At 39.0% G+C, this 24,839-nt stretch overlaps 1 protein-coding gene across 2 annotated transcripts in view; it reads right to left on the bottom strand.

The window, feature by feature from the left end:
- Positions 1-3,278: 3,278 nt before the first annotated feature.
- Positions 3,279-24,839, bottom strand: part of RGS7BP (regulator of G protein signaling 7 binding protein) — a 109,154-nt gene continuing 87,593 nt past the window's right edge. The window contains exons 4-6 of one of the 2 annotated variants that reach the window (XM_012462282.2): positions 23,242-23,389; positions 19,357-19,427; positions 3,279-8,761 (exon numbers count right to left, since the gene is read on the bottom strand). In XM_012462282.2, coding sequence (XP_012317705.1) covers positions 8,670-8,761; positions 19,357-19,427; positions 23,242-23,389 — 311 coding nt within the window. In that variant the 3' untranslated portion in view covers positions 3,279-8,669. Of the gene's footprint in view, positions 8,762-19,352; positions 19,428-23,241; positions 23,390-24,839 lie in introns of those variants that run through there. The other variant, XM_021673197.2, reaches the window with a different exon arrangement.

Here is a 24,839-nt window from a genome sequence, read left to right as displayed (position 1 = left end):
ACTGCCTCCGACCAAGGGTCCCATTTTATAGGAAAGGTTATCAATGAAAACATGACTACGGGATTCACTGTTCCTGTCACACACTCCACCCTACAGAAGCTCCATCCTGGTGGAGTGATGACATGTCCTCTTAAAGGAGAGGACACCTTGCAACATTGGGTATTATCCTCCAGGGTACACTATTCTCCTTAAATCAATGGTCACTATGTGGTTGTGCCTCTAACAGATAGAATATATGGGTCCAAAAATCAAGGACTGAAAGTAGGAGTGGCCTCAGTAATCCACTGTATGCTTCTCATTTCTACAACTTTAGAGTCTGTGGGTCTAGATATCCTGGGTCCTAGAGGGGAGGAAATGAGTCCCACTAAACTTTAAGCTACAGCTGCTACCAAGTTATTTTAGATTCCTTACGCTACTTAACTTGTAGGCAAATAAAAGAGTTACCATACAGATAGGGGTAACTGGCCTTGATGATGGTAAGAGAGGGCTTCTACAAAATAATCGTGATGCAGATAAGTATTTGGCACTCAGGTGACCTGATGGATCATTTCTTGGTATTCTCATGCCCAGGTTTAACTGTAGGTTGAAAAGTACAGCAAACACAGCTCAATAAGGGCATGGTAACCCTCAGGACCTTATACCCCTCAGTGAGGGTCGGGTCATTCTACGAGGCAACCCAGAAGGGCCAGCCTAGGATGAAGGGTTCAAGGATTGGGTGGTAGAGTAAGGAGATGATGAGAATCAGCTATACAGTCTTGGGACCAAATGCGTAAGTGCGGGCTGTGGTTTGTCCCACTATCCCTCTTTTTATTTATGGCTCCAGGAACTGTGACAACAGAATTCAGAAGAAACTATATCTGAATGGAGCAAATTTAATGTGAGAAGCAAGTGGACCTGAGCAGTGCAGGGGGCAAACTGTCATAAATGCTGTGGTGCCTGCCCAGATTTGTATCACGGGGGCATAGCATTGTCTCTCAGCTGCTGTGGATGTTGGCTGCTGTAGCAGTATGCATTCTTTTGTGCTTAGCTTTTGTCCATTCATCATTGTTATGGTTATATTCTTTCATATGGTTGTAAGCGGCTGTAATGTAGTTCATTTGTTTTTGCTGCTGTTTAGCATTCAATTTGCTCATTCCATGCTTCTATTGATGGAGCTTTGAATTGTTTACAGTTTTTGGTTACTGCAAATAATGTTGCTATGGATATTCTTTTACCTGTCTGAATACCCATATATTTTTGTTGGGTTTCTATCTAGGAGTGAAATTATTAGATCAGAGAGTAGATAATAGATAATGTTAAACAGTTTTCCAAAGTGGTTTGTGTCCTGTTAGGCACTGTTTCACAACTCTGTGGGTGTGAAGATATTCTCCTTTATTATCTGTAAGTTTTACTTTTTAACTTTATATAGGTAATCAATTTGGAATTGATTTGTGTGTATGGCATGAGGCAGCAGTTGAGTTTACATTTTTTTCTATATGGAAATCAATATTTGATTAAAAAACACTATTTAAAAGATTTTCCTTTCCCCGACGTTCTCCAACACAGTATCATTCAATGTTTTGTTTGTTTGGTTTTTCTCCATAAATGAGTTTTGGTTCTAAGCACATAATTCGACAGTTATTTGGTTGAACCTCTTATGATGTTGGTATTATTATCCCCATTTTACTATGAGGAAACTGAGGCATGCAGAAATTCATTTAATGAACAGGTTCTTCTGTATAAAGATTCACCTCATTAATGCCTTAAACAAGATAGACATTATTTTATTTATTTATTTTTTTAGGAAATAGGATGGAAGTAGGTGGTCCAAGGCTGCTAGATATGAAAATAAATGAAATTTAAAATTTATTGGAATCCCCCAGACACTTTAAGCCTTGAGAGAGATGTGACTGTGATCTGAGCCAAATATGATTACAATCTCTGTTCTTAGATTAAAAATTAACTTGCTTTATCATTTTTCTTGTTCAGCTCAATGGCTAGAGAGAATTAAATATCAGGGACAAAACCTCCTGCCTTCTTAATTAATGACCCTTATTATAGACTAATTTCTCCTTTGTTGTATTGCTTTGCCTAGACCAGATGACAGAAAACTCATGGTTATTACACCCTATGTAAGAAGGTGTTAAGTGTACCATTCCCAGAAAGAAATACTGCCTATAAGCAAATTGCTATATGTGCCAACCTTGTATGAATAATATAATTCTGCTAAAATCTCCTTTGTCTCTGCCTATAGAAATAAAACCTTAACTTCCTTACTTTTGAACACTGACTCTATTCCTTTGGAGATGGTGTTTCTGGATGGTCCGTCTTCCCACTTGAGCTTGAAGAAACTCTCTTTAAGTTAGATTTTGATTATTTTAGGTCGACATAGGGAACTTCTGCCATCCTCAGTTGGTGTCTATTTCTGGATCTAGGATGGTTGCTTTGGTTCCCACGCTCATGTTCTCATTGCAGAGGGAAGAAAAGAAGAGCATAAAAATGCATGCCATTTATTTAATGAATGTTACCTGGAAATTGCACACTTCCACTCGTATACTTTTGGCCAAATTCAGTTATACAGCAATACCCACATCCAGAAGAGCCCAGGAAATGAAGTCTTTAGGTGACTAGTGGTGTCTTTGAGTTCTCTATTACCAAAGAAAAAAAGGAAAGAATGGATACTGGAACTGCTAGCCAAAGGCATGTACTTGGTTGCAGTATATCTGAGATTCAAACCAAAGTCTATGAACTCCAAGCTGTACTGTACAGCCCTTGGCACCTAGCTGGACCACAACAGTTTGCCCTTTGAAAAACTTCTTGGGATATGTTCCTGTTAGAATTTCATTTCTAGATGTCTCTCCGGGGTGTGTGTGTGTGTGTGTGTGTGTGTGTGTGTGTGTGTGTCCTTTTATTAGAAAACAAAATTATTTAACTTAATGTATTTCTTTTTCTTGCTGTAGCTATCAGAAAACCTGAGCTAAATTTAAAGCTATTACTATTGTTAGTGAAAAAGTTTCTAAACCTGTTTTATGCCTTCCTCCACTGACCTCACTTAGCAGTTTCTTTCTTTCTCTCCTGCCTTCTTTCCCAGACTCTTTCTTCCTTCCTTTCTCTTTCCTTCTCACCACTCTTTGTGTCGCTCTGTCTCTTCTATTCTCAAAAGCTCTGGTGCCCTGTTGTTTCCTCTCCATATCCCCATTGCCCATATCTTGACAAAGAATAAGCCAAGCAGGGGATGGGAATGGGGTGGAGAAAGAGGATGAAGACAAGTGGTGAGTCAAAAATGTCCCTCTCACATATTCATTTTTTAAAACTTTTATTATTAGTTTTTATTACACAAGTAATACATGTTCATTGTAGAAAAATTAGAAAACACAGAAAAGCAAAAAGAAAAAATAATCACCCATAATCCCACTACCCATAGATAACTACTATTAACATTTTAGTATGTGTCCTCCTAGCTTTCTTATGCATATATATATACATACATAGATATATTTATATATAATTTTCTTTTTACAAATATTGTGTCATACTATACATACTGTTTTATAACATGTGTTTTTCATTTAATATATATTGTGAACATCATTGTTTATTCCCTGAAAAATTATACAGATACTACATGCTCATTGTGGAAAAATTAGAAGTTACAGATATGCAAAAAGAAAATATAATTGCTCCAAATCTCACCTCCCAGAGATAAATGCTGTTAACACTTTGGCAAGTATCCTTTCAGACTCTTTAATGCACACATGCATGCATATATTTTTAAGAAGGGATCATACTATAAATATTCCTCTATAACTTCCTTTTTCATCTAACAATATAGCTTTTACATTTCAATTAATACACATATGGTGCTTATTCTTAATTGGTGCACAATATTCCATTGAAAGGATGTACCATATTTAACCAACCCTATAAAGTAGGCTTATTTACATTTTTCCACTTCTCCAAATAATGCTGCTATAAACATCCTTTCTTGCATATACTTTTGAATAATGAATAAATGCATCTTAGCTCATTTTATTTTCCAACCCATTTAAAGGAGACTTTCCCTAAAGTGGAATTACTGGGCATGCAGGAAAAATATATTACCAAAATATTTTTTCAGAAAGGTGGAATCAATTTATATTCCTGTTGACTCTGTAAGATGATGTTATTTCCATACTTCCTTTTTGTCCCTGGGAACTTTAATTCTTTATGCTCTTTGCCTTTCTGATTTGTAAAAAGGAGTATATGCTATTAACTTGCATTTTTATTACTAGTATATTAAAACACTTTCATATTTATTAGTAGTAGATTATTTTAGTTTACTGTGCATTGCCAGTTTGTGTCCTTGATCCCATTTTCTGTTGAAAAATTTGATTCTCCTTGAGTCATAAAATGTCATTTATTCATTCATTCATTATCCACTCTTTCAATAAGTATGTTTTCAGCATTTGCTTTGTGTCTAGCATTGTGTTAGGTGTATAGATACAACAATAAGCAAAATAAACATGGTTGCTGCCTTCTTATTTTTCCAATTTAATAGGGATAAACAGGCAATTAAACAATAATGAAAACGTTCAATAGGGAACGAATGAAATGGAAACAGTTGGTTGAGAAGGGGGTTGTAGTCATGGAAATGTCCCAGAAGTAGTGATGTTTAAGCTCTTGATATGTATTTGAGATCTACACTTTTTGTTGCATATATTGTTTTCTCAGTTTGGTTTATTACTTTTTACTACATAAGAGTTTTGCATTTTTAATTAGTCAAATTCCATCCACCCATTTTTTCTGTTTTTTTCTTTTGGTGTCACTCAAAGAAAGGCTTTTTTCATACTAGATTCAATAAATACCCACCCACTTTGCCTGCTAGTCTTGTTGTATGTTTATTTATGTGCTTGAATATGTAAATCCTTATTTCATCTGGAATTTATTCTGATAATAATTATGAGGTATAGATATTTCTCTCAATAAATGGCTAACCAGTTATCCCAATATAAATTAATAATCTGAACATTTTTCATCTATCTGGAATGTCATCTTTATAATATACTCGATTATTTTATATTATTAGGTCTATTATGGTCTATATATTTAATTCTAATGATTTATCCTGAGGTCAATAGTATCACAGCTTTTTCGCATCCTACCTATGGTTACCTGAAAGTTCAGCATTTTGTATTTGTTGACATTCCTAAGACAAAGAAATGATAGACATTGCTTGGGTGTGTGTGGGTAGTGTGGGAGGTTTGGCTGGATGATATCTTAATCCTTTCAATGTTGACACTTTCAGAGTTTTAAATTCCAGATGGGCTCATTGTTAATCTGGTCCATTTGTTTGCTGTTTATAACAAAGTAGATGCTTTTACATTCTTTTGTGTCACTCTGAAGCTCAGCTTTCAGTAGGTGGCACTATTGCCAAACACTGTTTCCTGACTGGTTTTATAGAAGCATAGAGAAACAAAATGGTCTGGCAATTTTAGAATTTACCCCAAGAGCTTTAATTGATTAGAGGAGGCATCAGGACTATGCTACTTCTAAAGCTCTCTATGTACACCTGAATAATGGCATAACCAGTAGTTTGCAGTGAGTCGGCTCCTAGATGCATGCAAAACATTATTGGACAGATTTTTTTTTTCAAGTGACATCTTGGCCTTGTGGGCATTTCTTTACTTATCTTACACAAAAGTGCCTTTGGGCCTAGCCCCTGACTGATTTAAAGCCCAGAAATGTGGTTTTAAACAATGTGGTCATGGTGGAATTCAGGTGATTTTTACTTTCTTTCTATTTGGTAGTATTTTTCAGATTTCCCACAAAGAACATGTATTGTCTTTGTAATCTGGAAAAAAATCAACACAGGATATTAAAGATATAGAGGGAAAATGGGTGAATGTATGCCACAGAAGTTTACATCCTTTTCTGTTTCAAGCATGTGGTATATGCGACAAAATGAGTTCAGTGTTCTCTTCTTACCCCTAGAGATCAGCTCAGTGTTATTGCTAATCTGAAAGTGAATTACCAGCAGGAAGCAGAGACAGTAGAACTTTATCGCTTGGAACCACACCTGAGAAAATCCTTTGGTAGGTGAGAGGAGAGTGGGGCAGCTCCTAAGGGATGCATTGGCTTATCTAAGGGGAGATGGTGAATTACCTACTATGTAACCATGGGCCAGTGCAGGTTATCAGGATTTTGAGCACTAAATTTATTGTAGGATATGCTACTGAAAGAGGATCTATAAATCCTGGAGTTTATCTGTGGGAACTACAAAACTGATCAAAGGCTGGAAAACAGGCACTATGAATAAAAGATACGGTAGCTGAATATATTACCTTAAATATGCAAAGTCTGGCTAGGTAATTAGACAAATTCCTATCTCCATGAATAGCTTCTACAGCCTTTTCAGACATGGAGGTGAAACCTGAATTTATTAACAGTCTTCAGTTGTACAAAGGACAATTGCACAGAAGGTAAGTGTTACTTTCACATTGAGACTAAGGTGAGAATGAACACAAGTTAACCAAGCGTAAGTTATTTAGGTCAGGCATTTAGAGGAACGTGCTGAACCTCAAGATTGGGCTTATCAGTTAATAACTCTACATGGATTAGTAGGAACTAGATTGAAGCTAGAGTTCATAGAAGTATGGGAGAGGGCTGAGGCAGGTGCTGAAAGCTGCCAAACTGGGCTACATCAAACTCTCAAAAACAAAGAGATCTGAAATGAAATAACCTTAGGGGATGAAAATGAATTAGATTCAGGAAAGGATATTAAGCTTAAATCAAGGTTTTCAGACCAGGTAATTCTGGGTTGCTTGTTTTGCCAGGGAGTATTCACCCTAAGAGTCTTTAAATAACCAAATAGTTTTACAAATATTTGATTCAGAAAATGGTGATTTTCTCATATAGCTTTTCATGGCTACTTCTTTTTTTGAAGCCAGGTATGCCTATAACCATGTATTAGTTACTGGTTCATTAGAACACAACTCTAGATTCAAAGAATAAGGCCAAAAACCAGCTGGTATGATCTAAATAGAGACCTGTGTAACATTCTCTTCCAACCCTTTAATTCCTTCACTTTCATTTAAAAGAGCTAGAAGACAATTCCAAGTATAATTTTCACATCAGATATCAGGATGAGCTATATGAAATTGCCATTTTGTAGGTCAAAACAGTCAAATATAGGAAATTTCATATAATTCAACCTAATACAATAATTATTACAGTAGTGTTCATCCATACCTTTCTTCATCTTCACTAAAGCTAAAGGCCTTAATATATTTAGTTTTTAGGTCAAAATATAGGTATACATATAGATGTCTGTGCATATAAGTATTGAGAAAAGTATAGGGTTGGGATTAAAGATGTGTCTTAGATAAACCACTTAGAGGCATCTAGCTCATCCTTCTCTTATACTAGATACTGGTGCCTCCTGTCTGACTTGAAGATTTTTCAGACCATGGAAAACAAGAAAAAAAGTGCAAAGACTTGATCTTTTAACCCAAGGGAAATTTTGTCTGAGAAATGGGCCAAAGGAAGAACAGGGGAAAGTATAACAAAATTTGTACCATGTTATAAGTTTAGTGAAGAAAGATCACAACAAAGCTGTGAGCAGAAAAACAAAGCATGTGGCTTCCTCCTTTCTAAAATGTAGTATTGCTTAATGTGTCCTGCTTTCAAGAGTCTAAGTGTAAGACAAGACACCAAGTACACATTGGAAAAGTCTTACCTGCATAGTCATCTAAAATGAGACAAGCTTAGCTTAACTAAAAAACTTTATTAACAATGTAAAATGTTAAATATTGTTACGATCTGAGCTAATTCCAGCATGCCCTATAAGATTTAACACTATGCTGATGTGCAGACACCATGCTTCAGATTTCAATTAGAACAAAATGTAATAATATTTGATTTTACATTTGAGGGTAATTGTATATGTTACTACACCATTTCCTAACTGGATTACTTCATTCTCCAAGAAGCTGAAAAAGACACCATTGGATCAAAAAGAAATTAGTTGCCCATATGCATTTGTACGAAGGTATTAGGATTATTGTGTATTTACAAAATTTAAGTACTTTTTGTAAGTGGTTTTTGTTGCATTATAAATTAAGATACTTTCATGTTGAAGCTCTTAGATTCTGACAGAATGGAAGACTAAATGTAAATGAGTGCAGAAAAAGCAATAGGTGAGGTGGTATATGTTTGCTTATAATAGTATTTCTAATGATATTGATAGATTGGTTTTCTGAACACAGTTTTTCAGTTTTAAATAGATTTCTATGTTTAACGACTTCTTTTATATATGATAAATTTTAACATGAGATCAGCAAGAGCTATACATATACTATCATATGTGAAATATTTTTCCTCTGTATAATACATTTAAAAAAACCTTTAAATAATTTAAAAATCATAAATCTTGCATCTGTCATGGCATGGTTTGGAGCAGACATGCACAATGTCAGCTTTAAAATTTCCTTTTAAAAACAGCCTGCTTTTTGAATCTGTTCTTTTTTTTTCTTGACGGCAGCTGCTTTCAAGTGTAAAATCATTTAAAAGGGCAGGGGGAGGCGGATAAAAGTAATAAGGAAGCATAGAAAACATAGTCAAAAACCAATAACTGTGTGGTTCAGCTGTCTGGAGGTCCTCGGGTTTTGTGATTTTTTTTCAGATGTTCTCAGTGGGTTTCCAGGAGGAGCCACCTAGCTTGAGACGAGACAACACAGCCCAAAGAACCTTCTCTTCCGTCTTCTCACCAGGGGGTATGGAGTTAGATTCAGAAGGCTGCTGTCATCTGTGATGAGACAAAATGTGCACATGAGTGAGGTATAGACACAACAACCTGCTTTTTAGGAAGTGGCTTAAAAAACCCGCTATCCTCCTAATCAGGATTTGTCAACCTCAGCACTGTTGGCATTTTGGACCAGATAATTCTTGGTTGTGGGGGACAGTCCTGAGCCCTGCAGGATGGTTAGCAGTATCCCTCAACTCATCGGATGCCAGTAGCACTGTATGACAATTTGTGACAACCAAAAATGTCCCTAGTTATGACCAAATGTTTCCTGAAGGAGAGGCAAAATACCTCGAGGCTGAGGGCTACTGCTTAAAATTGAACTGAAACTGCTTAAAGGCAATCTTTCAGTTGGGAGAAGTATATACTTTATTTGAAAGAGCACATGTGTATGAGTAAGGCTGGCTTCTTTTCTAAACCTGCCTCTGCTATTTGCCAGTTCTGTGACTTTGAACATGTAACCGAAGTTTGCTTTCTGTAAAATAGGATTTAATACATCTTAGCCCAGGTGAGGATTAGATGAAATAATCTATGAAAAACATTTAGCTATGGTGGGTAGCTTAGTGTCTAGCATAGAGGAAGCATTTAGTTAAAATAGCTATTATTAACTATTTTCCTTTACATTGGATCATTATCGTGCCTTCATTCACGGAATTCATATCTCTTCATGTTTCAATTATTTCCTATTGAGTCTTTTCTCAGCACTTCCTATAGATTTCTGTATACAAGAGCATTCAGAGAAGACTGCCAGCTGTTGAATTAATATGTTTTGGTTTGAGATTTTTAGGATGATGATGAGTACAGGAAGAAATAAACCAGTAAACCTAATCTGGTTTAAAGAGTTGGGTTTTTTTAAAAAAGTACAATCCAAAAGAGAAGATGGGTAGAAATATCCTGTTGAAGCAGAACTGGCTGATGTGGGTTCAAGACACAAAGGACTACAAAAGGATAATCTAGAATTTTCTAACCAGGGCAGTGCTAGGACGTGGTCAGACTGGAGCTAAGGTCAACAAAACGGTTGATTGGCATTGGTGACTGCTATGTACCTAAGCTTTGCCAAGAGTAGTTGCACTTTCCTTCCAGAGTAGGGTAAGGAGTTCCCTCCTTTCCTCATTCTAGTCTTAAAGGGAATGGAGGCTTGGCTAAGGGCACAGAAGCAGAAGTTAGATGAAGAGATAGCTAAAGTGAAGAATGTGCCCCACCTCAATAGAACTGATTTGTAGAAGAGGGCTTGTTTTCCTTGATTACTGAGCCTAGATGCTGTAAACCAAAAATAAAATCATAAGGCCTCCCCAACCACCTGAATGGACCCCTACTCTCAGCCGACTGCATTCCAAAGTTAACTTGAAAAACTAGTTCCAGCCATGCTGGGAAGAGGCAGTTGAACTTTCTTCCTTATACTCTCCTCCTATTTGGGATTCAGACAAAGCTGACTGGAGTTAACATCCCACAGAGACCTTAAGACTGATAGAACAGACTCTTTAAGTCTGATAAGAAATATTTATAATTTATTTTCTCCGAAGCCTGCTACCTGGAAGTCTCATCTACATGATAAAACCTTGATCTCCACAACCCCTTATCATAATAACCTAGACGTTTCTTTCTATTGATTCTAGATCTTTAGATAATAACTTAACCAACTACCAATCAGAAAATCTTTGAATCTGCCTATGACTTGGAAGCCCCACTTCCAGTAGTCCTGCCTTTCCAGACCAAACCAACATACATCTTATTTGTATTGATTGATGTCTTATATCTTCCTAAAGGTATAATACCAAGTTGTAGCCTTATCACCATGGGCACATGTTCTCAGGACCTCCTGAGGCTGTGTCATGGGCATGTGCTTAATCTTGGCAAAATAAATTTCTAAATTGATTGAGACTTGTCTCAGCTACTTTTTGGTTTACAATGCTCAGGAAACTGCCGAGAACAAAAATAGATCCTGGCTTTCCAGTCTTGTTACATAAAGTTTCATCTAAGTGCCTGGGCTTCTCCCCCCCTTCCCAAAGGCTCTAATGTGTCACACTTACTTGTAAATTAGTATCACCCACCAAGGTTGACAGTGTTCCTTAGAATGTTGCACTATGTTATATATTTAAATAGAACTAGAGTAGCAAGTCCAAGCCAGAGAAGAAAACAGGCACCCCCGCTGGGCATATCAAATGAATCAAACACAGTCTACCCTCCCAGTCTCCAGAGATTAAAATCCTCTCTTAAAGCTCATATTCTGTTAACATGGAGAAAAATAGGGAAAATAATTTACTATAGGGAAATAATTTACTATAATCTGGATGTCAACATTTTGAGAGTGAAAAAGAGGATATCTTTCTTTTAAAGTTAACTTGCCCCCAAATAGTTAAGACACTGAAAACAATGTTAGATACTAAGCATTAGCCTCACTTTTCAGGAGAACCTTTCAGAGATAAAACATGAAATATTTGGAGCAGAAAGAAATAACTACTTTTCTCATTATTTTTAGGACTCATACTTCTTTAACCATGAATTGATCAATGTATTTAACCTGGTTGGATATGGCAAAGATATAGCAAACTCTGAAGGGTACAGAATTTTACCTTTCAGTATCTCCTTGGACTCTGACTACCCTTTCTGAAACTCAAATTCACCTGGAATTCAATGCTTCCCTAAAACAGAGTCACCAAAACTATGAAGATATTTATGAGAAAGAAAGATCTTCATAGTGCTCTTTATTTAAGACTTAGAAGATGTATTTTCTAAGTTCTGGTATCTCCTTCCCTTTCCCAAACACATATCTGATTTGTGGAGGGACTTAAGAGGTCTTCATATGTTACAGAATGCAACTCTGATGTGTTTTGCTCCTATTAAATGAGGAAATGTCTACCACAATGTTATATTTACAAAGGAAAATGTATATGTGTATGTTACGGTTGTATGTTTAGTTCCACTCTCTTGTTTTTATATATATTAAAAGCAAGTAGGTATTATACACAGATATGAAGTTTTTATCAAGATTGACCCTTATATCTGTGTATTTACTACAGTGGATTAAAAAAACACCCCAAAGCCTTTCAATAGCACAGCCTTTGTGCTATTGAAATTCTCCTTGCTCAGCCTTCTTTATATGTATATACACACACATATATATGTATGTGTGTATGTAACCAGATATATATCTATATATATACAGCATATGTATACACACTATGTACACATACATACACAATATACATATGTATGTCTGTGTACTATATGTCTCTCACAAATGAATAGAATTGTTAGGATTGAGGGAGAAAGTGCTCAGATATTAAGCAAAGGGCAGGCTGCCTATTAAGATGCTGAAATTTGCCAACCAGTAATGATGCCTGGGATGGTCTGAAGTGCATCCAGCTCCAAGGAAAGGTGTCTCTCCACATTGATTGAAATCCTGTCTCTGAAGGCCTATCTCAGTAGCTCCAGGGTAGGGCCAGAGAATCAGCATTTCTTACAAGTTCTCAGATACTGCTGCTAGTCCTAAACCACACTTTCAGAACCACTGAATAAACAGAAGGGCTGCAAGAATGTAAGCAAAAGGGAATGTTTCCCACTCATTCTAAATTTTCTGGAATTATCCACTTGAACTTATCAGAAAACCTTTGATTTTTATTGCAAATGTTTGTTTAGATGTGGCTTATAATTAAAAATTTTCTAGCATCTTTTCTCCAAAGTACGTACTCTCAGAAAACTATAACCTAAGACAGTTTTAAATGTAAAAATGAAAGGTGGAAAGGGAAGCAGAGTAAGTAAAGCATAGGAGAAAGTTAAAAAAAAAAAAAAAAGGACAGCAGGAAATTTGGCCACCAGTAAGTTCAAACCTCAGTCATTCAATGTTTAATTCTTTTACATTATTTTAAAAATTTTTATTTATCTTTGGAGAGACAGAGTTTTACTATGTTGCCCAGCCTGGTCTTGGACTCTTGGCTTCAAGCAATCCTCCCACCTCAGCCTCCCAAAGTGCTAGGATTATAGGAGTGAGCCACCATGCCCGGCCTCAATGCTTAATTCTTGAATGCTGCTAAAGCCAGGGATACTGCAATTCCCCCAAACCACTTCTCCATTGCTCAAATGTATTTTGCTAATAAAATATTACTTACACAAGTGATAAGAAGTGCTTCCAATACATTGCAGTTACACATTTCTATTCCAGGGGAAAAAAGAAAAAAGAGACCCTCAGGTAACCCAGTGGTTCTCAAACATTAGCTGCATCAGCATCATCTGAGGGCTTGTTAAAGCACAGATTGCTGACCCTGCCTCCAGAATTTCTGAGTCAGTAGCTCTGGGGTGGGGCTAGAGAATCAGCATTTCTTACAAGTTCTCAGACATTGCTGCTGGTCCTGGTCCTAAGAGCACACTTTGAGAACCACTGAATTAACAGAAGGCCTGCTAAGTACAAGGCTCTACACTGGGTACTGAGGATAATACCAAGATGGGTCCTAATAGAAAGATGGTCCCTGGCCTCAAGGACCTTTCCTTGAGTAACTATGAGGCTTCATGAAAAATACCATAAGAGAGATCTGAATACATTGCTATAAAATTTCCAGGCAGGGGAAGTGGAGAGGTTCCTCCCATTTGTAGAAGAAGGAAGAAGATGTTTGTGGAAGATTCATGGAGGCCCTGGTGTACATTCTGGGCCATGAGGAATGAGAACATGGACATTTGGTGGAAGTGGCAGGGGATAGGCATTCTGAATGGAGGGAACAGTGTGAATAAAGAGAAGTGAAAAAGGGCAGCCTATATTTGGGTCCAAGTGAACAGTCCAGTCTGGCTAGAATAAAGGGCTTATGAAGGAGGAGATAACCCCACACAGAACTACTTAGAATTCCCTAACTATGCCTGTACTTTCTTTTGGCTGCTGCCTTTGCACTTGCCACTTCTCTTTTCAGAAAAGTCCTGCCTCCTTAGACAAATGGCAAGCCCTCCTTCAGAGATTAAACATTTTCCCCTGCAGTCTTTTCTGACGCTACATGCTTCTGCATTCCTTCACATTCCCATTGCTTCTATAAACAATCGCTACAGCTCTTGGCACATCATCTGCATCCAATCCCATCTTCCCACCACTCTTTAAGCAACTCTTTATAAAAGCCTTAATGAATTTACCCTGGTTGCCCCAGCTCATCATCTGCCATTCACTTCCCCTCCTCCTTAGCCAGGCTTCCATGCCCAAAATTCCAAGAAAGCTGCTTTTGCCAACATCACAAGTGACTACCTTGTTAAATCCTGTGGACACTTTCAGTTCATATTTAGCTTAACCACCAGCCATTCCTTCTTTGGAACTTTCTTTGATTTATTTCATAATGCTCTTGTAGTTTTCATCTCATTCCCTTTTGTACATGGCTCTTCCTGCCTGTCAAACCTTACGTTTTGGTATTCCAGGACTCTTGTCTGTGCACACACTGTTGGTAGGGCTTCAATTCCCACTATGCTGATGATGCTCAAATCTGTGTTTCAGTCCTCTCAGACCACATGTCTCACTTCAGCACTATTAACCACTGAGCACTGCTCCGGACGGTTCCCTCATGTCCAAACGTTATTCTCTGCCTTTATTACTGCTCCCGTGTTCTTTCAACTTGGTGACCAACATCATTATTTACTCCATTTTCCAAGTGTGAACTTGGGTTTTTTCCTTAATTCTGCTTCTCCTTATGCACCACATCCAATTCTCCCTGTCCTCCTCTCCAATCCCCTGACTTTAGGTAAGATCTTAAGCATTTCTCACCTGGATTACCTACCTGCCTCCTCATGAAATCCTTCCAGTAGCTCCCAATCCTCTTAACATGGCCTAAGGGGCCTTAATGATACAGTCCACCTACCTCTCTTCTCTCTCTCTTAAGCCTCTTGTCTAGAGACTTTCCCAACTACTTAAGAGCTTGTAGTTTATTAAAATCCCTCCTTTTTCATCTCCCCATATGCCTTCACACATCCAGAATCTTCTGCCTAGACTATCTTTTTTGTATCTCTTTCTTTGGCTAACTGCTACTCGTCCTAAAAATTCTCAGCACAGATACCTTCTAAAAATCAATCCCTAGTAATTCCCCATTTTCAATTCAAGCCTGGGCTAGATGAGAATCTAATATACCTTGTAGCAACCCATGTCTGACAGTTATGGCATTTTATATTGTGAGCACTAATTTCTGTGTCTTTCCAATTGCGTGTGTGTGTGTGTGTGTGTGTGTGTGTGTCTGCATATGTACTAGTTGTGTTCAGCCCAACTCTGAAAACTTTACCAGAATCTATGTGAGAGGAGGCATGTGGCATTTGGAAAGGTTTCCCAGGTGATTCCCATCCAATTTTTCCCTGTTGTGAGGGGCAGGTTTTAGTGGGGGAGAGACATCCCCAGCACCTAGCACAGAACTTGACACAACATTGGTGACCATTATATGTTTGATAATGATGGCGACAAAGGCTGCTGGAGTGAGAGGTCTGTTTTTCCTTCAGTAGATATCATGAGTAGACATTTCATATTTATGAGTAGGAGCTCAACATAATAGAGTAATACATTAAGAAATTAGATTGGTTTATATATGTCACACTGAATCCTGGACAAGAGATTGCAGAAATTGCAAAGGATATGGGGCTACCAGTAAAACTGCCCAGAATGACTTTCAGACAGCAGCTAGAAACACAGAAAATCTTTATGAGGCTCTTGGGGAAAGGACCTAAAAGGTCATCTCTATGCTAGATGGTGGCATACCTGTCCAGTGCTCTTCAGCCAGATATCTGAGAACTCTTCTGCCTGACACAGCCAGGTTTGGTTCTGGATATGGGGGTCCTAATTGGAGGAGCATGCTAGGAGTTTGGGAGAACTATTTCTAGGCTCAATTTAGTCTGGAGTAGTATTGTTCACAAGAGGGGACTCATTTTAGCCCAGGTCATTTCCTGACTTACCTACTTCCAGACTGATTCTTGTGCGTGGCATCAACGACCAAATTTTGTGCAAGAGTGAACATACCAACACCTCCCACAACATTCATCAAGTCAGAATTTTGGAAAAGGTGAAACTGTCTTTCAGGCTTAATTTATTTCTGTTGATTTGTTTTGTTTGATAACAGCATGCATTTAGAAGATGCTTGTCCTTCACTTTCCAATCTCCTTTTAGCCTTTGTCAATAACCTTGCAGGCTCCCCACAGGTGGTTCCATTTGTAATCCATTTGACACAGCGAGACTATCATAATTAATGAAGTTCCCTACAGCACTGCCAGTGACCTAGAATGTAGGACAGGAGGGGTGCTGAAGCAGTGGAAAGAACAACGGGCTGAGAGCCAGGAGATCTGGCCCTTGTCTGCAGCCCGCGGTGGAACTCAGCAGCGCAAGGGTGGCTTGCTCTTTTGTGCATCTCTTTGCCTCCAGTCTTAAACTGGATGGATGGAAAAGAAAAGGCTCTGTCTAAAAATGAAGGCATAATCACTAACCATTAAAATTCCTGCCCTTGGCCATCTTCCTTTCTTACATAAGAAAGTTGATTTAAAGTAAACTGTTGTTGAGTCCACTGAAAGTTGATTTAAAGTAAACTGCTGTTGAATCGAGTTTTGACTGTAGTAGAAAGAGGAGAAGGTAGGATTAAATCTTTAAATGCTGAAATAAACATGGAACAGTTTTGGAGTTGAGGGCTAAGAAAGAGCCTGGAGAATAGGGGACTCAGCGGCATTTTTACAGGTCAGGGGTTGAGACAGGAAAAATGGGGACCAGGAGTGGTATCTTTTATCTTTTTTCTGATTTAAAGACTCATGTAAATAGAATAAAAAGAGAAAAGAAATAAGCAGTCAGAAAACAGATGGCTTTCTATAATGGTTTTCATCCCATTAGAATCATGTTTTGACAATAAGGTCCTGCAGAAAAAGAACTGGAATACTTTTCTCCACATTTTACCCTGCACCATTTCCTACACATATTAACCTAGACCTGTATAATAAATAAACCACCTGAAAGGAATTCCAGGAAGGAATTGGGGAAGCCTGTATGGTCTATCTCAGTCTACGTAGAAAGAAGAATCTATGATATTTGTTCATTAAAGGTGCCATATGCGTCTGTCAAAATGTTCCCAGAGAGACTCGTCAGGTCCCCTCTGGATCCTCCAGTTCAGACACAGTCCCCTTCCCCAATGGTCAGCTCAGTAGGCTGTGAGGTCATGTTAAACACATATAGAACAGAGATGTATTGTCGCATGTGAAGGGTTCCCATTTCTCCCCTCAGGGAAGAAACTCAAATTTCCCATAATCCTTTACTTCAGTTATTTCTGATTATTAAAATCCTACTGCACCACTTCCTTCTGAATAAGTTCTTGCATCTCCTTTCTAGCATTTTCCTTTTTATTTCCCAGATAGATCCAAGGTTCAAGTCCTGGGTATAATTTATTTTGATGACTATTCCCTTTTCAGTCATGTTTTCACTCACAATACCAACCTTCAATTATTATTATTATATTTTAAAAAGTAATTACAATTCTAATTATTTTTTTCTCTGTGTGTAAAGGTGATACAAAGTCATATAAAATATTTATATGATATTCTTTATGATTAGAAATGACCTAACTAAATAAAACAAAATTTCTGTCTTTCTATTAACAAACAGTCAAAAACTGCTGGATGAATGATCACTAAATGGGGAGGGAATGTTTAGGATGATGTGATTTAAAATATAATGGTTTTCATCCCATTAGAATTATGTTTTGACAATAAGATCCTACAGAAATTCAGACTGGGGTGCCCTGGGCAGCCATCCTCCTGGAAAACTGAATGTGAAGGAGGGCGAGAGGCCAGGGTACAACCATTTTAGGAGCCTTGCCAAACCTATGAAGACACTGAGGACAGCTTCAGACATGAGCTGCAGATCTAAAGTCCCAGGGCCAATGCTTTGAATTGCAGGCTCAAGACCAGCCTCACATGTACACTACACATGGTCTGTTGCAGAGTGAGTGGTAGCAGGGATTCCTTTATTTGATGGTGATTTGGGGTTCTCTTGAGCAAAGTTGGGTTGACCAGCTTGTGAATAATAACAATAACAGTGACAACAATAATAATAACAAAGCATTTGTCAAGTGTTTGCTCTCTAAGTTTGGTAGTAGGCACATGACACATTGCTTCATTTAATCCCCACAAGAAACTTCTGAAGTAGGTGATACTATTATCCCCTTTGCAGGGATAAGGAAATACATTTGCAGAAGTCAAACAGTTTGTTCCCGGGTGCTAAGCTGCAAGGTGGCAGAGACAGCATTTGAACCCAGGGCTAGCTTTAATTCAAAGCCCTTGGTTCTAAACACTGTGCTTATTTCTGGCAACAATCTTCCATGTAGTGGTCAGAGCAGTCGCTCATCACTACAGCATGTTTTCCACTTTCTTAAAATATTACACCTGTGGCTCAAGCCAGTTGGCCTTGGTGACCAGCCCCTTCAGGCGATGTTCTGAGTTATCTGATGTGCTGTAGCCCCTGCTTATTTTCTGACCTCCACCCCTGTGCAGCTCAGGCCACACTACTCCTCAGCCTCTTCATCTGGTGTTCTCACTTCCACCCCTCCACCTTCTGCTGAGCTGCTCCTAGAGCCAAGAGGAGCCTCCAGCTCCACTGCCAAATCCACCTCCTCCTCCTCCTCCTCGCTTCAAGTCAAATGGCACCCTGTCTTCCCTCCCATCAGGCTTTGCTCAGTGAAAACAAGAGGAGTTTCTTTCTTGCCTCCTAGAAGCCTTTCTTGACCTCTTGTACCACTCTCTGAAGTTGATACTTCACCTATGGCTGCTTCAGCCATGTATACTTAATGTAAGTGCTTATTATTGGTCCTGTCAATCTCTGGGGCTGCAAAGGTAGGTATGGATTTAACAAACATCCATTGTTTGTGACAGGTGTTATTCTACTATGTCCCATGCTCCAGATACTGAGGATGCAATAGTTTCAAAGGCATGCAGAGGACTTTCCCTCATTCTAGCCCTCTCATTTCTGTGTTAGGGCATACACTCCCACAGGATAGTTCTGGAGACAGACTGCCCGAATTCACATCCCAGTTTTTCTACTTACAGCCTATGTGACCTTGGCCAAGTTAGCTAACGTTTCTGGGCACCAGTTTCTAATAAATTGGGAAACACTAATAGCATTTCCCTCAAAGTTGTTTAGAATTAAATAAGTTAATACATATATTGAGAAATATTAACATGTACTGAGAACTTACAGCATGCCACTATTCAAAATACATGCAAAGTATTTTGAATAGTGGCATGCTGTAAGTTCTCAATATATGTTAATTTTTTGGATTACTTTTTAAAGATAATTACACAAGTGGGTGGCAGAGATCTTCCTTTGAAAGTGTTCTTAAGTCTCTTGCTGTGCCTGCAATGGTGCTTTCCACAGTTAGTAACAGGGCCAGTGGAGGAAGAGTTTGTTTTAAGGTCAGAATGTATCTCAGGCCCCCTCAGAGCAAGCTGACTCTTCACCAGAGTCTCTAGCCTCATTTTGATATCTATTTGAGGAAAGACAAATGAATGCTCAATGCCTTCTACTATTTGTGTAAGACACATGCTTTAATTTCCAAGAAACAATTCCCAAGGTTATCCCATTAAAAACATCCTCTGCCTCAAAGAGAAATGACAAGACTCACCTTGATTTTTCAGTGGTAAAGGCATAGTTTCCCTGAGTTTGCTTAAAAGGTTTTTCATTTCTCGCATGTCTCTGTAAAATTGATAAAAAGACAGAATAATCAGCTGTAAATTTTCAAAACGAAATCTCAAACAATCTATTCTATGAGACAACTGAAGGATGAGAGTCTGTGTCTAATTGTACTAGCTCTAGTTTCCACTAGGCAAATATTGAAATTATTTTGCTTTTACAAGAAAAAAAAATCTGAGATGAGTTGGCTCAGGAAAAAATGAGAGCTACTCTGCCAAACATTTCTACAGGGCATTCTCCTGTAGGAGCCCTCATCTCTGCCTCTACTCTGACCTGGCTGAGATCAGAGAAGAGCCATTGGCCATGAGGACAGTGCTTTAGATTTATAAAGAGAGGCCAAGGATATACAACTGGAGCAACAGGGCAAACTTGAGGAATGGGTGATGGTGCTATCAAGGCTTTATGGTCAGAGGACTATAGTGGCTGTGTATATTCACTTGCCGTTATTTGCTTGTTTTTCAAAATTTGTATAAATTTAAGGGGTACAACTGTAGTTTTGTAAACTTGACATATTGCATAGTGGTGAAGTCTGTGTTTTTAGTGCATCCATCACCCCAATAATGTGCATTTTACCCACTGAGTATTTTCTCATCACCCACAACTTATCACCCTTCTGAGTCTCTGATGTCTATTATTCCATACCCCATGTCCATGGGTACCCACCATTTAGCTTCCACTTATAAGTGAGAACATGTGCTATTTGGTTTTCTAAGTTGCTTCACTGAAGACAATGGGCTCCAATTCCATCTTCTGCTTGGTTTTAATAGTCTTTTGTTACCATGATTAGAATTCAGCATAACTCAGGTATTAAGCCTTCACTAGGGCCAACACTTATTAAATTGACTTGGAGTAATGAAAGAGTAACAAATTCTAAAACTTCCAGAGAAGAACTCCTTACAATGGTTGAAACAGAAAGGGGTGCAGTATGGGAAAGAGAGGGAAAACTACCCCACCTCGGGACAGCTGGGCCTTCCTCTAGCAGGGACCTGTCCCTCCACACTTCCTGACTTCAGATCACAGCATGCAGTGCCACTGCACACATCCAGTATCTTCCTTCATCTCAGAGCATACATGGTCACAAAACCCCCGAACTGTAAAGCAGGAAGCCATCTCAGGAGGCTTCTAGTCTAAGGTAGGGGAGAACTGACCTTTTGGAACCCTTGGCACAATGGTTCCTACCCATGTCCAGGTAGTTGTGCATTGAAGACAGTGCTCTTGAAACCACAGGACACAGTGGCAGATTTCATTTAAAACAGCCATGAGCATAATTTGGTACAAAAGCAGATGCATCTTTTAATTAACTGAGGATAGGTAAGCACTGGCAGGAACCATGGGTTTAGGAAAGTTTTGTGGGGAAGAATATCCTAAAGTTGAAGAAATTGTACCCATTTATTTTTCTTCTGGCATTTGAGGAAAGACAGTCACCATTTAATTTTAGGTATGAAACCCCTCAGTCCACTTCACAAAACACTACTGTTCTGTTGAGCATGGTTTGAGGACCACTTTCTTAGGGTAATTCTGGAGACCTCATGGGGGCTCCTTTTCAAGTATTGACTGATATGTGAAGAGTAACTCAAGTCTCAGTAATAAGTGATTGGGAAAAAAAAAAAAAAGGGAAAGCAGCCTTGAGGATCTGCAGAAATATACCTGTAAAAATATTCTGGCTGGGTGCGGTGGCTCACGCCTGTAATCCCAGCACTTTGGGAGCCCGAGGTGGGTGGATCATGAGGTCAGGAGATCGAGACCATCCTGACCAACATGGTGAACTCCCGTCTCTACTGAAAATACAAAAAAAAATTAGCTGGGCATGGTGGTGCACACCTGTAGTCCCAGCTACTCGGGAGGCTGAGGCAGGAGAATTGCTTGAACCCAGGAGGTGGAGATTGCAGTGAGCCACGATCGTGCCACTGCACTACAGCCTAGATGACAATGCGAGACTGTCTCAAAAAAAAAAAAAAAAAAAAAAAACCATTCTAAATCCACTCCCATGGGTGTGAGGTGTGAGGATGTGTCTATGCGTGGCATGCTGATCAGGTGAGAGAGGAGGGCAGGAAAAAGGAAGCAGGGCCCCACGTCCAGAAATGCAAAGCAGTCTGTTTTCGTTTAAGATTTCAAAGGCAGATGGAATGGGTGAGAAAGGGCTAGGAATGCAACATGGGGGATTGAGGCAAGGTCTCCTCTAATAAAGCACCAATTCTCCACCTTGGCTGTGCACAGGAGAATCACCTTAAGCCCAGGTCCCGCCCCAACAGAGTCTGATTCAGTTGGCTTACAGTGGCACCGAGCGATCAGTATTTTAAACATTCCCTCATGATGACTTAACTGCATAGCCCAGTTTGAAACCCGTTATCTCTCAAGGCAGAGAGCCAAGGAGAACTGAGTTAGCCACATCCCAGACCAGGTCCACTGTGCCTACTTCCATCTCCTTTGACCAGAATCTGGGCTTTCAGGCTGAACTGAACCATTGCCAACACTGTGGGCCATAACTATCCTACTCTTACCACCATCCCTTCTTATAAGCTTATAAGGCTTAGATACAGCTGCTGTCCAAGGTCTGCAAAGGAAAATGGCTTCACTGATGGTTTATGCCCTGATATGGCATTTCAGCAGATATTTTTTTTTCCTGGGAACAGAGCTAAGAATTTTCTATTTTATAAATTAAGATAAATCACTCCCTCATCATTTGTCTATAGTGCAATCAAACTGTGCCAAACAGCTTTATTGTTTGAATTGTTGCATTCCAAGCTTATACAAAATCCAAGTTTTATTAATAGCACATAATTACCACATGCTCCAATTTTCTATAAACATAGAAATTTGGTAATTAGCTTTAGAATTATATTACAATCTGAAAGTAGAACCACAATGGCTATAAATGCCATTGTGTGTTATATTTCTAAAAATAAAAAAAATAAAATGTTCATTATCTTGTCAGTGACTCAACCTCATACACACAGAACACTCAGTGGAACTGCCCAGTATTCATTTAGCTGCTTGGTGCCAGCTCTGGGGACATTAGTAGCAAAGGGCACAGATATCAGTGTAAAGGCAAATAAACAAGAGCTCTATCTTACTGCCTCACAGAATGTCATTTTTAGCATCTAGATGGGACATGGTATTTATTATAGTATTATTATTACTCTCTTTTCTGAAATGAAACAAAATTACTGTAGAATCTCTTCTTTTGAGGAAAGAAACTGCCTCTCTAGAAGTGAGCTACTGAAGTTAAGACAATGCATTAACTTGCTTTGACCACTGAGGGGCCACCAGCCACCTTATGGAGAGTAAGAGAAGGGGGTCCCTGGGAAAAGCCTTTTGTGAAATGGACAAAATGCTTAGCCTCCGAATGGCAGCTAAGCAGGCTGTTCCATATACCTGAAATCGGAGACTCTACTGGAGGCATCTTTGTGTAATTTTGGATTTTCTCCCTTAAACAAATGGGAATTTTGGGCACCAGCCCAGTAGGTGAACTGTGACAGCATGTAGACTTTCTTCCCTCCAAGGCAGCACACTGTTCTCATTTTCCACAGAGATACAATGTGTTGGAGTGGGAGAAGCAGAGGCCTGGGAGCCTGAGCCTACTGTGGGTGCTGCTAGTGTTCCTCTGCAGGATTTGGACTGCTTACCCTCTCTTGTCTCAGTTTTCTTGTCTGCAGATTAGGCAGTCTTCAGGGTCCCTGCCAGCACTCTGCTCCTCTGGCACACCAAAGAAAGCACTGTTTCTGAGTCTGAACTAGAAAACCTTGTCTCTCTGTGGCTCCTAAGAGCATTAGCGGGAGGAGGATTGGCAGTCTATTCAGGGTAACTTCCCACTTACCTTTCAGTGTTCTCAATGTCTGTGGAAACCTGCCAGGAATGTTGCTGACTATCTACGGGGGATGATGAGGAGTCTTCTAGGGCAGGTGTTTCAGCACTCTCCTCAATTTTGCAATCCAAACTCTTGGTTCCCCCACCAGGTTCCTTTCCTAAGAGAGGGAGGGTGTTGGTAAAGAGAAGAGGAATAAGAAATTATAAATGCAGGTTCTATACACAGGATGTCAGTGCAAAGGTTGGCTATGCTTTGAGTCAAATGCTCCATTAGCCCTAACAGCTTTCTGAGTAATAAAATAATTATATATACACTTATGAGTGTGTGTATTCGTGTGTGTGTATGGCATGTCTTCACAACATTCTGGAAAGACAGCTTGAGGTCAATGCAACCTAAAGATCAAGATAAAATTAAGGCCTCTGTCTTTGATAGAGTATTAGTGTTTTATATCCCATTCTTAGTGAATTAGATTAAGTTAGCTCAGGAGGAGGAAGTTAGCTTGTGAAATCTACTGGCTTTTAGTGCTTAGATGCAGGGGCAGGTAAAAGGGCCAGGAGCAGGTGACACCCAGCGGAAAGAATGAGAACCCCTGCTGTTTTCTCTGATTCTAAACACTGGCCCTCTCAGCTTGCAGCAGGGATCACACAGCTGCCTTCCAATTCCTTGGCTCTCCAGTCTCCTTCAGCACATCCTTCTATGAGAAGAGAGCCCGACCTTGATTCAGCCTTACACTGCCGAGACCATAAAGCACCATCAACTCAAATGTGAAAACCATGTACTAGGTAGCCGTCCACAGCAGTGCACTGCGTACCCACTAAGACTTGTATTTACCATGATTGACCTCAAGTGAATAAATCAGTACTTTCTAGAAACAAATCTTCAAACTGGTTCAGCCATAAATTTATATGAAATTACATAGAAAGTTGTGATCTATGGCCTAGGCATAATCTCTGAATATGTTTTATTCTTTCTTGAAAATCTGTGCATTCACAGGGGGTATCCTATACCATGGAAATGGTCAATGAGACCCGAGAACTGAATTTTAAACCTGGCTTAGTCATTTGTTCATTCACTCACTCATTCATTCATTTATTTACAAATATATCTTGAGTGTCAGCTACCAGCACTGGGATTGATGCTAGAGATGAAGAGATGAAAGAAAGCGTCTCAGGAGCTTACAGTGCTGGAGTTAAACAACAAAAACATTATACAAATAATTACAAAGCTGTTGTATAACATTATGTAGTATGGAAAAAGGGTAACTATTATATATAGTTTTTTCTTCCTTTATCCAGTTTTATTTTTATCATGTAGATATGACTCCAGACTAGTTGTTAAGCAACTCTTACAGCCTGTATCATTGAATATTCTTGAGGTAGTGGCTATATCACCTTACCTCTTAGCTCAGTTTTCCTAATCCTGGTGTGATTATTTTGCATTAACAAGAAAACTAACAAAAAAATGAAACACATAAACTTGTGAAGAGGATGGCTGCTCATGGTAAAATCTAACAGGAAGTTTTTTCCTTGGATTCCTGCTAGAGGGAAGTAGCAAAAATCTCATCCTGCAGTTTCTAACCCATGTGGTAATAGCACAAGGAGAAAGAG

The sequence above is a fragment of the Aotus nancymaae genome, unplaced genomic scaffold, assembly GCF_030222135.1.
Source record: "Aotus nancymaae isolate 86718 unplaced genomic scaffold, 86718_ANA_hifiasm-v0.15.2.pri h1tg000014l, whole genome shotgun sequence".
Lineage (NCBI taxonomy): Eukaryota > Metazoa > Chordata > Mammalia > Primates > Aotidae > Aotus > Aotus nancymaae.
The sequence above is the reverse complement of the archived record's forward strand: the minus strand, read 5'-3'. Positions and strand labels throughout refer to the sequence as shown.